Source organism: Choloepus didactylus, chromosome 5 (assembly GCF_015220235.1).
Source record: "Choloepus didactylus isolate mChoDid1 chromosome 5, mChoDid1.pri, whole genome shotgun sequence".
Lineage (NCBI taxonomy): Eukaryota > Metazoa > Chordata > Mammalia > Pilosa > Megalonychidae > Choloepus > Choloepus didactylus.
This window is the reverse complement of record NC_051311.1, coordinates 154,092,322-154,108,302: the sequence shown is the minus strand read 5'-3', so window position 1 is coordinate 154,108,302 and position 15,981 is coordinate 154,092,322. Positions and strand designations below refer to the sequence as shown.

General features: G+C 43.5%; 1 protein-coding gene across 2 annotated transcripts in view; it reads left to right on the top strand.

Moving 5' to 3' along the window:
* Positions 1–214: 214 nt before the first annotated feature.
* The window catches only part of EGFR (epidermal growth factor receptor), a 234,815-nt gene continuing 219,048 nt past the window's right edge, over positions 215–15,981 (top strand). For both annotated transcript variants that reach the window (XM_037837162.1, XM_037837161.1), the window contains exon 1: positions 215–575. In XM_037837162.1, coding sequence (XP_037693090.1) covers positions 488–575 — 88 coding nt within the window. In that variant the 5' untranslated portion in view covers positions 215–487. The remainder of the gene's footprint in view (positions 576–15,981) is intronic.

Genomic DNA, 15,981 nt, shown 5'->3' with positions numbered 1-15,981 from the left:
CCCCCAAGCACTTGGCCCTCAGGGTCACCACCTTCTGTCACCTCTCCGCAGCTGCCTGCCCTCGGTCCTCGCTGCTGGTTCTTCCTCCTCCTCCTCGCATTCTCCTCCTCCTGTGCTCCTGCCAATTCCTCCTCCTACTTTTCTCCTGGTCCCTCCTCCTCCTGCCCTGCCTCCCGGCGCCCCCGCCCGCGCCAGCTCCACGTCTGGGCAGCCCCCGGCGCAGCGCCGCAGCGGCAGCCTCCGCCCCCCGCACGGTGTGCGCGCCCGCGGTCAGGGCGGCCGGAGTCCCGAACTAGTCCGAGCGAGCCCCGGCGGCTACCGCACTCCCGGACCCGCCGACGGGACACCTCGGCGACCGCCCGAGTCCCCGCCTCGCCGCCGCCGCCGCCGCCTCTGGGCGGCCAGGAGACGCAGCCACCGCGCACAGCCGCCTCACTCTGTCCGGGATTAATTAGGGAGATCAGGAGCCAGCGCTTCGGGGACAGCAATGCGACCCTCCGAGACGGCGGGAGCCGCGCTCCTGGTGCTACTGGCTACGCACTTCCAGGCAACTTGGTCGCTGGAGGAAAAGAAAGGTAAGGGCGTGTCGGGCCGTCACCGGGCGCTCCAGACCCGGAGCCGCCGCCTTCCCCGCGCGGCCGGCGCACTGGCTCCGGGTCCCGCTCCTCCAGCCCCTCCTTTCCTGTTTCCTTGAGGATCAGCTGCACTTCTGGCGGGGACCGTGGGAGGAACTGGACGTTTCGTTTCTGGGCCGGGCGAGTCTGCGGGCGGTCCGGGGAGGGGAGACGCTCGGCGCAGAGCAGCGGGGCTGCCAACGGGCGGGGAGCGACTGCAGGGAGCTCAGGCACCCCTGGAGCGCATGCAACTTTGTTTCCTTATTTTTCTGCCTTCCTGCTCTGGGCAGGAGCCTGGAGGCGGACGTCCGAGAGCGAAAACTGGGTGCCGGGCGGCGCTGGGCAGCTGTGCTCCCACGGTGCCTGTTCTCAGGGCGGCACGTGTGCCCGGCGCTGTGCGCTCAAGGGGCGAGGCCGGGGCGCGGGGGCCACAACCCATCCGCCGGGTTGTCCCACTTGCCGGGGCTGCGAGGTTTGGGAAAGCTGAGGAAGGACCTCTCGGATCTCCTGGGACAGGCGGCTTCCGAGCGAATCTTAGTCACCTCCGTCCTCCGCCCAGGTGTCACTCTTGAATCCTGCAGGCCGGGCCCGGGCACTTCTGTGTGTGGAGCTAAAGCCTTGCCCCGGGAAACCGGGAGAAGACGTGCCTGCCACTACCTGTGGCAGCGCGGGGCTGGGGTCCGCTTCTGCTTCTGCAGAAAGGGGCCTGGGGTCGGACCGGTGGTGGGGCGCGGAGCCCAGCCTCTCTCCCTAAGCCGGGTCCTCCTGCCCAGTAAGGTGCATCCTTCGCTCCCGCCAGGAGTCGGCTCCTGGGCGCCCGCGCCGTTTCGCCCCGTGGTGTCTCTGGGGACTCCTGAGGTTTCCTTCCATTTGGGCAGCCCCTTGGTTGCGTGTCACGGACAGCTGGGTCCTTGTGCCAAACCGCCTAGGAGCGGTCTCCCCTCCCCTTTCGGCCAGACCCTCAATGGTCTTCCAAAGTAGAGCTCATGGCAAACTTTTCCTCTCACAATCCTGATAGTTCCTCCTTCGGCTCTTTCTCTCTCTCTCTCTCTCTCTCTCTCTCTCTCTCTCTCTCTCTCTCTCTCTCTCTCTCTCTCTCTCTTCTTTCTCTCTCTCTCTCTCTTTTCTCTCTCTCCCCTTCCTCCCTCCCTCCCTTCCTTCCTTCCTTCCTTCCTTCCTTCTTTCTTTCTTTCTAGAACCCCACATTGGGCCAACTAAAATAGTATACATAATTTGAAAAAATCGGTGTCCATGGTCCACGTGTGCCAAATGTCCAGAAGGAACATGAGAGAGTCTGGCTCCGTGACTACCGACCATAAACCCATTTGACACAGAAGCATGGCTCAGAAGGTTTAATTGCACAATTTCCAAATTGCGGAGCCTGTGTTCCAAGAGTCAGGTCCATACATGCTGTTGATGTCATTGGCAGAGGGAGTCAGGGTTTGGTGGTGAGCTTCTTTGTTGAGCGAGGGTTAAGGCATAGAGCAAGAGAGCAGTGGTTCCTGAACTTTTCTGCATGTTGGAGTCACCTGGGATCTAAAACAAAAACAAAACAAAAAAACACCAAACTATTTCAGATTCCCACTCCCAGATAATTCTGATTTATTTGTCCTGGGAGAGACGTAGGCATCAGGATTTTATAAGCAACTTGGGTGATTCTAATGGGCAGCCAAGTTTGGGAACCATTGGCACAGAGGAATGATTGGTAAAGTCCCTGGAAAGATTACCTGCCAAATAAAGATCCCTTTTGTAACACCTGGACTTTAATAATCTTGCAAAATATAGGAGAAGGGGAAAGGGGAGGGGTGTGTGCAAAATTAAGGGATTAGTCTTTTCACTGAGGTGCCAGTGGAAAACCTTTCTTCACATCCCTGAGTCTGAAGCGATTCCCCTCCTCCCTACCTCCCTACCTGTGACACCGGGAAGCTCTTCTCCTCCGTTCTGGAACCAGCTGGTAATATGGTCCTCTTAGGCAGATATTACCTACTCCAGCTGTGCTTCACACAACCCCTGTCCTTACTTTAAACTCTGTAGAGTGCCTCCAAAACTTCACTTTTCTCACTCTAAACCTTTTCCCAGCTCTTTGATGGTACTACTTTCCATACTATGATTAGTGCTTGGAAATTTGTTTCTGAGAAAAATATAAATACCACTTTATTTGCCTATTTGTATAAATTCACTTGAAACAGAGTGCTCATGGGTAAAATCGTGCGAATAGACAAATCAATGTCATTCTGTTAAAGTAACGTGGAACAACTAAATTGTAAGAGGCAAATTATTGAAAGACAAGAGATGTGTAGGTTTTTCCACAAAAAATATTGAGGACCCATACAACTCTGTCAGTTTTGTTCAAGAAGACTTACTCATTTTAGTGAGGTTGTTTATTTCTTTCTAAGATGTGATATCTTCCGTACTTTAAGTAAATACAAGCAGCACTTAATAGCTAAGACTATCAGACACTGTTTTAGGTGCTTTTATAATCCTCCCTTTTAGGATAGTGGGTGGGTACTCTCATTATCTATGGGAAAACTGAGGCACAGAGAAGTTAAAGTGATTTTCCTACAGCTAGTAAGAGGTTGAACCAGGCTTCAAACTCAGACCTGCAGGCTGCAGAGCCCTCCCTCAATCACCAAATTCTACTTTCTTATGTGAATCCTGGTTTTTCAGAGAGCCAGGTCAGGTGTGTAGGAACATCTAGCGTCAGAAGCTGGAAAGGGAAAGAAAAGGAACAGGGACCCAGCTCATTAATATGGGTTCCTGGTCTGAAACTTGAAACAAATGTCTACTTGTTCAGTGGTCCAGACTCCTGCTCAGTTACCCAGTAGTCACTCTGGACTCCTTTGATGGAGGCAGCTCAGTTACCACATTAAACAATGAACCTGGAGAGTGCTGCAAGGATGTTGAGCAAGCCCCTTGCTCTTGTAAAATGGAGCAGTGAAGATGTTGCTCTAGAAGAGATCCTAGTTGGCATTCCTAGGAGTGCAGGAATTCTCAACCCAGTAAGCCTTGCAGACATAAAGTTGCCCTGGCCCCACATCTGAAAACATTCTGAGCCTAGCCCCGGAGCTGTACTAAAGGGATTTTGAACTGTACCTAAGGTGGAAACCACCACACTCCTTTCTTTTAAGTAGATCAGATCTAAGGAAGCCCAGTCGTAGCCAGTCTTCTCTTTCTGCCTTGAAGTGATGCTAGGAAAAATCACCGCACTGCTCCAGGCCTCTGAGCCCTCATTTTTAAGTTCAATAAATATTTATTGATTGCTTAGAATGTGCCAGCCATCATGCACTTAAGATGGCGAGGGAAGAGAACAGGGATTTGTGAGCAGAGGCCCTCCCCACCTTCTCCTGTTGCTTCTAGATGTGCGATTCTTTAAGCTGCTAATTAAATATGATGAATACATTGTTCATCACTATATATATATATATATATCCCCAACAGCGCAGCACAGCCTAGCGTAGTAACTGGCCAATAGCCCCAGTAGGTTTTTAATAGTCATTTCTGACTTCAAATATTTAGTTTCATAATCCATAATTTTTCAGAAGTACTCATTTTGAAATTTGAAGCAGATAGAATCTGCTGTACTTACATAATTAGAGTTTGTCCACGTGACCCAGCACTAACATGTTTGAAATGTTTTTAAAGGTAGTACCAGTGAAGGTGAAGGATTCCGCCCTGTTGGATAAGAATATACTCTTTGTTTTTCCTTTGATCTAAGCTCTAGGATAAGCAGCTAGTGTCTGAAACTTTTTTGAAGATGAGAACTGCAAACCAACTCTTGTATTAAAGATAATTGACGATTAAAGGAAGGTAGCCCCAGGCTGGTGCCCCAGGCTCAGAGACAAAGATGGGATCAGAATTGAGAACATTCAGCCTATTGAAAGGCTCACCTACAAAATAAAATCATTTGGCCTTTGCAAAAGAGTTGGCTACGGCAGCACGGCTTGCTGTGAAAGCTGTATGTGCATGTTTTAATTCTGATTTAATAAGTATAGTAGACATGGGCCTCTTTAAGTTTAGGTTTTATTAATAGAGGTATGTTTAGAGAAGAGTTCAGAGTTCTACAATTTGGCTCACTCTATGCATTGTTTCCATGAAATACAATTTTAAATTCCATAGCTTCTGCTTCCCAGATCTGTACTGACCTAATTCCATTTTACTTTCTTCTGTCATTTATCTACATCTGAAACTATCCTAAGAAACACTTTTAGTCTCAGTTAATTATTACTGGTTTACTCTTGAACCAATACCTACAGAATAGAGTGTTAATCTTAGCTTGGTCCCATAGGCTGTTCCCACTTTACATAGTAGCTTATGTCCACACCTTTTTCATTTCTGTCCTAAAAGGCTGGTTTTTTTTCTAAGAAAATGTCAACAGTTGGCTCTTTGGGCAACACTTCAGGATCGTCTGCCATCCACCACACTGGCACATGCTGGTCCTTTTGAATTTGGGCAAGAATCCAGGCTTCGAGATGTAGTCAAATAACCAGTTTGACTGAAATTTTCACTTTTTCAGTCAGTAGGGCTAGCGTCTTTCCTACACATTTAGACAGACGCACTCAATTTGGTTATCTAGAAAGCTCCTGAGTCAGCTGGGAGTGGGAGGCACGGGAGGGGCAGGAGGGGCCCTGGAGTGGTGGGGTGTATTTACTAAATCCTGTTGGAAGTTAAGTGCTGGCCTTCACATTTTAATCTCCAAAGGCACCAAAGTACAGTATCAAGTGCCAGGTCTTGTTGACTAAAGATACATGAATTGCATATGCTTAGAATAAATTTTATTCCTACCAGATTTCAGCAGCTTGCTTCAGAAAGTCATCTGTGAATGTTAGCTTGTGGTGGGGGAGGGGAGGTTGTAGAATTTCCTTCCTTCTTTGCTCCAAATTGTAGCCCTGATGGGTTTTCCGGGAAAGACCCAGAGTTCAAGCTCGGAAAATAGCGGAGCTTCTCACTAACAAGAACCTCGAATTGCAATTTAGCAGACTAGTAGATAGAATGTCTTGCGTATAGTACTGAATACATCCGCAATTGCACCCTGCTACTAATGGGCCATCATTCCCTTCTCCTCAACATAGTTCAGATTTAATGCAAATAATTAAATGAGCTAATGACTGTTGTTTAGCTTTCAAGTTTAAAGACAAGTGTTGGTACCTATTAAAACTTAGGCTTTAATTTGCATTTTTTTTTCCTTTATGTTGGTGCCATGGTGAGAGATTTGAACTGTTTCATGCATATTTCAAGATGTAGAGATGAATGAGACCTGGCACTTGCCCTTAAGTATCTTATAGTCAATTAGGAGAAGGGAGATCCAGAGATAATAAGTGTCACTGTCATAGAGCAAGGATAGGAATCTACACAAGTTAAGGGAGTCTTTGAGACTAGTCCTTGCTTTTAGGTCTACCTGGAGAGGGGACCAGGGATTTCTCATTTGAGCCTGCAAAGAGTGATAGCCCTTTCCCAGGAGAAGTGCCTTTCCAAGCCCAGGTCTGATGAGGGATGGGAGAAGAGTTGGGATCCTGGGATAAGACGTAATTGGTAAGGTTACAGTTCATAGAGAGCTCCCCTGTCCTCCCTGTGGCTTTGGATTTTACCCTGCATGAAATGGGGAGTCAATGCAGAGCACTGAGCTAGGAAATGGCACGATGTGTTTGGTGGTTCAGAAAGGTGACTCCTGCAGCCATGTAGGGCAACAGTGGAGATAGGGAGACGGTTACTATTATAGGTAAGAACAAGATGCTGACGCAGGAACGATGAGGCAGACCAGGTGACTCACGTGATCTGGAGGTAGAACTGATGGATAATTATATGCAAGGAGTACAGAAATAGAGAATTCTGGGGCTACATGTGCTGTCTTGGAAGCCTGGATGATTCTGAAACCATTCAGAGATTGGGAATACTCTAGGAGGAGCAGATTTCCTTGTGTAAAGGGGTAGGGAGGAGAGCCAAGCATGAATTCAGCTTTTAGACATGTTGCATTTAAAGTGCTTAGATACAAAAGTCTGGGAGGCAGTAAAATATACAGATCTGGAGCACAGTTGAGTAGTGTGGCCTTGAGATGCTATTTTAATATTCACTGCCGTTGGGGGCTTTGTGCTTGGCCATAGAACAGCCCCTGACCCCATTAGCAGCCTCCTGTCCCTGCCAGTCTTGTGCTTGGTGTCGTCATCAATATTGAGCCATGCTGGGGTTCTGGATTACCAACTTCTTTCTGGGCTAGGCTGCAATAGTTGGAAAAAAGAAGCAAACAAATAACTGTTGAATGATAAACTGTGCATATACATATGTTAGGAGTCATATGTGTATACTGCTGCAAATGCTCAGATAGTATTCGCCCTATTTCTTAATTAAGACAGCAGCAGATTGCTTGGTTTGCACACTAGTGATTGAATCAAAGAGACTAGGAGATGATTTTTTTAAAACAGTGGCTTTTCATCCTTTGCTAATCTCAGGGTCACCTGAGGAGCCTTTGAAAAACAGGATGCCTGACTGCACCCCATTCCAGTTGAATCAGAATATCTGGGTGATAGAGCACAGACATATACTTTTTTTTTTGTTTTTAAAGCTCCCTGGGTGATTCTGATGAGTGGATTAAGTTGCATGTAGTTCGTGGCAGAGAAGAAATTTTGTCATTGCTCTCAGACCCCCATTTCACACTCACTTTATGAGCGTCTTCAAAATGCTGGAACAGTTTGATATTTCATTCCTAAGTCCACGTCATTTTTTTCATGAATTAATCCACTCCAGGTCTCCTGCAGTGGCTCTCCGTGTGGACACCAGAAATGCAGCAGCAGCACCTGTGGACTTACAGGAATGCACATTCTTGGGCCCCACCCTAGACCTGCTGAACCAGATAGGAGGGAGGTGGATCCCAGCAATCCGTGATCTCCAGGAGATTCTGGGACGGGCCAGAGTTTGAGAACCCCTGGTCCGTCTCATGCTGGGTTTTACCTGTATAAGAGGAACAAAATCTCACACTTGTCTGGACTCAACTTTTGGAAAGTCGAGACAGGAGAGGTGCATGAATAACTGTAATGCAATGTTTTATGAAAGAGGTGATTTGAGGATTTCAGTGGCAGCCCAGAAAATGGGCTGATTCATTTTTACCTTGTGACTGGGGCAGGTCTTCAAAAAGAGAACATTTAAGCTGGGCCTTGAAAAATGAGATCTTTGCCCCATCTCCAGGCAAAGGGAAAAGAATGAGAATGTACTTGTACATCTCACGCTCTTACATCAAGCCTCCCATTACTTATCATTTCTAGAAACGTTGAATGTCTTATTATATAGATGCTAAGGTTCACAATTTTCTGTTTTGTTTCTCTAAATGACCATGAAGAAACTTAAAGTACCAGAAGTAAAGTGTCTCAGAGGTGGCATTTTTTATATTTGAAAATGAAAATAAATATTTTTTCAGTACTAGCCAAATGCGAAGAATTTGACTAAAGTCTAGATTTTGGTTGATAGAATTAACATTCTCCCCAATTGCATGATTTGTCCCCAAAACTTGTTATGAATAAGCAAAATGACTATTTAGCATCCTTTATTTAACTCCTGCTACAGAAAGCAAAAGAAGAAAGGAAACAAAAAGTCTGCACAATTCCTGACACAATAAATACTTGTTGAATGGCACTGAACTCAGAAAATGTCTCTCAAGTTCATTGAGACAGTGCCACTTGTGAGTTAGAAGCAGTATACTTCCTGATTCGCGGTTGAAAATTGCACAGAATTACCTGTTTATTTGCAGAGATCATTTGGAAACAAACAGGTAGATTAGTAACAAGTAAAGGATAAAATATAGCTGTTGGTATGACCTTCTGTTCTCATGCATTTATGTAAAAGGAAACAGAAGTAAGGACTGCCGTTTACTCTGCTGTTGTTTTAAGAGCATTTATAAGGAATTTTATTTTGAAGGCAGAAAGGTGATACCTGCTGGTTTTACTGCTATGCACATGCACGCCTGCACAGCAGAAGGCTGGTGTCACAACTGGTTTAGCAGTTCTGTTTCTTTATATATGAAATCATCATGACCATTTGCTAAATAAAGTTCCTTGCTTTTACTCCAGGTTTTGGAGAAAATCAGTGCATTGACATTTGTATGTGAAAAACCGTATGTCTTTAGTTTTTCTTCCCATACTCATAAATTCTTCACTTTTTAGCATCCGGAATAAAAACAAACCATTTATTGAATTGGTGCAGGTTCTTAAGGACAAGGGAATGTGCCCTGAGAATGTCTGATCATTGTAAACAGGATTTTCAAAAAGTTTCTCAAAATGACTTGTTTAAATGTCAGAAACCTGGTTTTGTTTATTTATCAGCAAATATTGAATCTCTGAAAGCTGCAGGGGTGGGTGGTGGGGCGTGTGTGTGGTCGTTACAGTGGCTTCTCTGTGTTTACACAACACCTACTGGTTTACGCTCATATACCATAAACCATTGTAAATGGTTAAAATTGTACTTAGCAAGGTAAATTAGAAAAAAAAATCCTTTGCTTTCAAGTCCGTGCTAATACTAACTTGCAACATTTAATGACTTCAACTGCATTTTTCGAAACTAAAGTTTATTTTAATAAAATATTAGAAAGTTAAATTAGCATGTCTTATAGGAAAAATATCCCAGAACCTCCAATTTTATCCACTTTTGATTAAGTCCAAATGAATTATAATAAATAAAAGAGATGGTCACTGGAGAATTATTGTATTACCTATTGGTGTCTAAGGAATTGATTTTAAGGAGCTTTACATTATGAAGGCTTAATGTATATTGTTTTCTGGAATCTCTAACAACTAACAAGTCAAAATGAAAAGAGAAAACAGGTTAGAATCCACTCTCCCAGTTTTCATCTCCACAAAATACCCTAACTAGGTGATCCCAAGTCTCCTTACAGCTGAAAACATCTATGAAATTAAAAGCAAATCTGAATACATGCAATATATGAATTTAAACATGCTGATAGTAAGTGCACTGTCCCTATAATTTAGATGCTAAAACATTGATGTCATAATAGTAATAACACCTTGCATTTGCACAGCACTTTACAGTTTACACGTCTCTCTCTGCCTCCTAACCTCCCTAGGAGATTGCAATTTCTCCACATTTCAAGGTGAGGGACCCAGGCTCAGAGAAATTCTGTGATTTGCCCGTAATCACTGGGCTAGTCAACATTTAGGTACCCATGTGCTTTCCCTGCTATGCACTGCCAATGCCAAGAAACAGTGTTCAAATGTTCCCAAGAACTCTCTACACTTCTACCTTTGAGATTTCACTAGTTTTACGCTTTCAGTACCTTCTATCACTTTTAGTCCTATTTGTGAATCAATAGACTAACACAAAGTAGTCCTCAAAAATTTCTTTTAAAAGAGACAGATCTATCAAATAGTGTGGGACACGAGGACTGCACATTCTTTATAAGGAGCCTTTCTAGCTATTTGGGATTATTGTAATTAGAAGCATTGACTGTTAAGGAGAAATTATCATAAACATCAGAGTTATTCACTTTGGGGGAGCTTTGTGGTTGATGAATGGAATGTAAAATGTATCCATAAGTAGCTTTCTTATCGATTGTAATATACTTTTCCCATTAGAAGTTTCAAAATATAGCAGCATTCGTTTCCCTCCAGGAAGGAAAGAAGAAGCTTTTTTGTTATTGCTTATTCCCTGCATAGTGAAAACTTTTCAGTACTCTAATAGAAATTTCCCAAGTCTATTTATCTTTTCTTAATTATAAAGTAAAATGGGAAAAAGTCCCTTGTGTATTCTGAGTAATTGATCTTCAGTTACTCCTTTTTTTTTTTTTAACATCAGAAAATTTAATAGTGCTGATGAGGTTATTGTCAAACTTATTATCTGTGATACTGGACTTCTTGAAACTCAGCATGTACAGCCTCCCTGCTCTCCCACATCAGTTACCTGGATGTTATCTGACATCTTCAGGTATGTATGGAGAATAACTCAGAGCCACATGTATGAGCATTTATCAGGAACGATGACAGTAACACTCAAGGACGAAGAAGGGATGTGGGGCCAAAACTTCAGTCCCTTTTGATGTAGTGCAAGTTTAGAGACCATCAGTAAGAGAACACGTTGAATTTTAGAGCCTGAGATGATGTACTTCTTGTTGAATTAATAAACCCTCCCAGCAGACAGGCAGCTGAGTATTGATTTCAGGTTGTGCTTATGGTATGGCTTTGGCAATTAGGCCTCCAAGTCTTGCACAAGTTACTTGGGCAAAAGCTATCTCATTTTACCTCAAAGCAACAAAAGCCTACCCAGCCAAGGCAGAACAGAAAGTTGAGCAATTTGGTGAAGTGAGGGCAACATAGAGAGTCGGTTAGACAAGTTGCTCGGTTGTTCACTTCAAGTTAGCTGGCTTCTCCTTTCTTCCTCGTGCATATGCAAACAGTGATGTGCCTGGTTTGGGGGAGAGGCAGTCAAATGAGAAAAATCCCAGATGGGCAGAAGAGTTGGGTAATTATCCACATCCATCCTCCCTCATTACATAGTATTGTTTTTAAAGTCTTGGTTAGAAAGGTTAGACTTGTAGAATTATTGGGCAGTGGCTACTGAATATTCATAACATGGCTCAGTTGCAAAAAGAAAACATTCAAACTATGGCCAGGGAAATAAGTAGTCATGAATCCAAGGCCTGAACTGTACTAATGGAGCCCATGACATTGGGGTACCAAGAGGGCAAAGTTGCCCATAGTGTATTCTTCTTTTGCAATTTTCTGTTTTGTTGTAGTTTGGGGTGTTTTTGTTTGTTTGTTTGTTTTGGTTTGGTTTTGGTGTTTGTTTGTTTGTTTTCCCAGATTAGGGAAAGATTAGAATTGGAATTTTTCATTTTAGGGAAGAGGTTGACATTTTTTTTCTCCCAGTCCAGTGCTTGTGTTCTCTCATCTAGCTGATAAGGAAAGAAGTGGTTACCACAGGTGAACAAAAGTAAGCTGAATGCAAATGTTTGTAACCTAGTAGAAGTTTTACAGGCTTGAGGGTGATTTCTGAGCACTATTTACAAGGTTGATTTCTAATTAAAAGGGAACTTCGAGGTACAATATAATGTAGTAGTACTGATCTTATGATGGTCACGTGTGCAACTCACAAGATGTTCTGCCAAACCAAAAAGGCCCAGGCTAAGTTTAAGAGTAGTTTTCAAAGGAACAGATAATAATTAATTAATACCAGGTGACTTTGAAATGAGACATCAAACATACCAACTTAGTAGCGTCATCTTAGTGATGGAGGGAGAACGATTAACTCATTAAGTCCATTTCTGCCTGGGGAAACAGCTTAGCATAGCTGTGTAGAGGTTTAATGGGCCTCTAAGAAAAAACAAAAGAAAGTTGTGTCAGAACTTTAAAAAAAAAAAGTTTGATCTAATGAAGTTTCATCCTCTGAGTAGTTTCACCTGCACACTCTTGTACAGAGACTTCAAAACTATAGCAAGCAGAACCCTGGTGTAATCTTGATTTATTCTGACATTTATGTGGGGGGATATGAATTATGACATAGATAACCAGGATATACTTACAGTTTTGCACACTCTGACTCCAAAGATATGTGACTATTTGTTTCCATGGCTGTTTAAGCTGGTGCTGACATCTTTTTACGGTTCCCTGACTCTACTACACTGTTTATTGTTGTTGTTATTTTACTGCAGCTGTTTCTGGTCATTTGTCATTTATCTATGTCTGCTCTTTGGTAAGGAGTTGGTTCTCTTCAAGGTTCTGTGTCCATTTCTATTTTTTCCTGGCTCTAAAATACAATGTATGCACCATTTATCAAAAATAGGGGAATGTTCAGTGGTTTCTTGACCCAAGGAGGGGAGGGGATACTGGGGGAACTTCCTTAACCAGGAATCTCTATTTGGGAGGCAGACAGGACCCACCAAGCCAGAGGTCCAAAAAATAAGCCACCTCTGCAAAGCTTTAAGAGTTCTAGGAATAACTTTGCCCTTAAAACAAAAGACTCTACCACTAGGGAGTTGTTTGAAAACTTCCACTGGTTTTAAGTTTATCCAAGATTATCACATTTATGAATAGTTTTCCCTATCTGAGGTTTAGTATGTTGGCTAAAGAATGTATTAAACCTGTGATTCTAGGACTAATCACTGCAAACAGCCTATAGATGAGTTTTTTGTTCTAGAAAAGGCACTAACTCTCTTATTCCTGACATCTATCTGATACTCCATTTGTTATGATTAGGGGAGACAAAATGTGTACCTAGAATGACAATATAACTATAAAAAATGATAAATGTACCCCAAAAGTCTCTAGTCCTGCTCTGTGGTCCTTTTTTTTTTTTTTTTTTTTTTTGATACATACCATTTATCGATCCTTTGCCATCCTCCCATGCACAGGGAGGCTCCGTGATGTGACAGGTGGGAGCAGTGCCTCTGGAGTCACACTGATTAGACTTGAACCCAGGCTCCACTTTGGTCACCGGGTGACGTTGGCCAAGTTGTGCAACTGCTGCAAGTCTCAGTTTCCTCATCTATAAAATGAAGATAATAATAGTGCTTATCTCATTGGGTTGCCGAGAGGTTTAAATGAGGTGGTTCCTGTAAAGTATGGTGTGCGCTGCCCTTTCCTGGAACACATTCCATTAAGTGCTTCACTTGCATTATGCTCTTTAATCCCAACAACAACCTTCAGACCCATGTTATAGATGAAGCCCCAGGGGTTAGCAAAGTTACATCCAACTAGAAAGGGGCAGCAGGGACTTGGATCTGACCTGGGGGCCTGTGCTCTTTACAGTTACCCACCTCTGCTCTAGATGTCCACCACCACGTTCTGGACCCTCGGGAGGTCATGAGGACCCAGGCAGGAGAAGGGCTCAGCCCTCCTTCGGCTTCCTGTCAGCTTGTCTCCTTTGTGACCATCCTCTCCCCCCTAGATCAAATTATGTTCACCACCAAACACGTTCTTCATCTGAGTCCGTGTCCCTGTGGGTGTGAACCCATTGTAAATAGGACCATTTGAAGATGTGATATTTTTAGTTAAGTTTTTCTTAATGCAATTTTATTGAAATATATTCACATACCATACAATCATCCAAAGTGTGCAACAGTCTAAAGTGTGCAACAGTTATTCACAGTATCATCATGTAATTGTACATTCGTCACCACAATCAATTTTGGAACATTTTCATTACTCCAAACAATAAAAGTAAAAATAAGAATAAAAGAAAAGTAAAAAGAACACCCAAAACATCTCATACCCCTCCTCCCCCACTATTATTCATTTAGTTTTTTACCCCATTTTTCTACTCATCTGTCCGTACTGGATAAAGGTAATGTGAGCTATAAAGTTTTCACAATCACATGGTCACACTGTATAAGCTTTATAGTTATACAGTTGTTTTCAAGAATCAAGGCTACTGGGTTGCAGTTCAACAGTTTCATACATTTCCTTCTAGCTATTCTAATACAATAAAAACTATAAAGGACTTATCTGTATAATGCATAAGAATAACCTCCATAATGACCTCGACTCCATTTGAAATTTCTCACCCACTGAAACTTTATTTTGTTTCATTTCTCCTCCTCTTTTTGGCCCAAAAGGCTTTCTCAGTCCCATGATGCAGGGTCCAGGCTCATCCCCAGGAGTCATGTCTCATGTTGTCAGGGAGATTTACACCCTTGGGAGTCATGCCCCACATAGCGGGGAGGGCAGTAAGTTTTTCTGCAAAGCTGGCTTAGAGAGAGAGGCCACATCTGAGCAACAAAAGAGGTTCTCTGGGGGTGACTCTCAGGCACAATTATAAGTACGCTTAGCCTCTCCTTTGCAGGACCAAGCTTCATAAATGCAAGCTCCAAGATCGAGGGTTCGGTCTACTAAATTGGTAGTCCCCAATGCTTGTGAAAATATCAGGAATACCCCAACTGGGAAAGTTTATTATTTCCGCATTTTCCCCCAGTACCTCAAGGGGGCTTTGCAAATACTTTTTATTTTCTGCCAAAATTACTCTGGGATGTATTGGGGCTTCACACTAGCCTGTATAAACTAACCCCATCTCACTCCTTGTTCAAGGTTCCATATAATTATAGTATTTGAGTAAACTGATCACAGAAGTTAAATTATAGTGTGCTACAGAAAATATAGATTTTGTACCAAATAAACATCTCTTCCTTTGGTCCCTGTGCCAGTTTGGAGATAGTATGTCCCCCAAAATGCCATTTTCTTTAATGCAATCTTGTGGAGGCAGAGTTATTAGTCTTTTTGATTAGGGAGTAACCTCTTGATTGAATGTTTCCATGGAGATTTGACCCCACCCACTCAGGATAGGTCTTGATTAGTTTACTGGAGTCCTTTAAAGGGAGCTCACACAGAGAGCAGAGAGACAAAAATGCCCCAGGATATGCTAAGCCAGGAGATCCAGATGCTTGCTGATGCTTGGAGATGCTTGGAGATGTAGACAGAAGGACGTGTGGAGATACTAAGCTAATAGATGAAGCCTAGAGTTTGCCCTGGAGAAGATAAGAGGTATAGAAGCCCAGAGACATTTTGGAGAAGGCCATTCTGAAAGGCAACCCGGGAGCAAAGGACCAGCATACACCAGCCACATGCATTCCCAGCTGAAGAGGTGTTCTGGACACCATCAGCCTTTCCTCAGTGAAGGTATTGATGCCTTAGTTTGGACACTTTTATGGCCTTAGAATTCTAAGTCCCACACAGAAGCTGAAGTTTTAAAATACAGTCTATATCATCCTCCACCCTTTAGTCTCATCTACCCTAGTCTGAACCAAGTCCATTTCATTCATATATCCAATTGAAGTCTGATCTCTTTTTCAGCCTCTTTAACAGTTGCTTCACGGGGCAATGCCAGCACTCACAGCTGCCGAACTCTGGCTCCAAATCCCAAGTGCCAGACAGACACCCAAAGCTCCAGGGACCGATCAAGTCACACACAAACAGTTCGTCATCTCAGAATTTGGAAATAACAGTCATGACTCATGAATAAATGTGACTACTGTAAGAGCCTACAATCTAGGAACATTTACAATAAGCCTTCCCTGATAACCCATGCTCCCTAGTTAAGTTTTAAGGTATGCTGAGCTGAACCAGAGTGGGCCTTAATCTGGATTACTGGAGCACTAATAGAATCTAGAAGTCACAGGGACAGGAAGTCTTTGGGAATCTGGAAGAGAAAGGAGAGGACATCACCATCTGATAGGAAAGCCAAAGAACCCAAGGATTGTCGGCAAACGAGCACCAGAACACTACCTTCAGGGAGAGCCTGTGGTTTTGCCAATACCTTGATATTGGATTTCTCCTGTCCTCAAAACTGTGAACCAGTGAATGCTTATTGTTTAAGCCAACCCATTGTGTGGTGTTTGTCATAGCAGCCCTCACAAACTCAGACACCCCTCATGACGGGACTT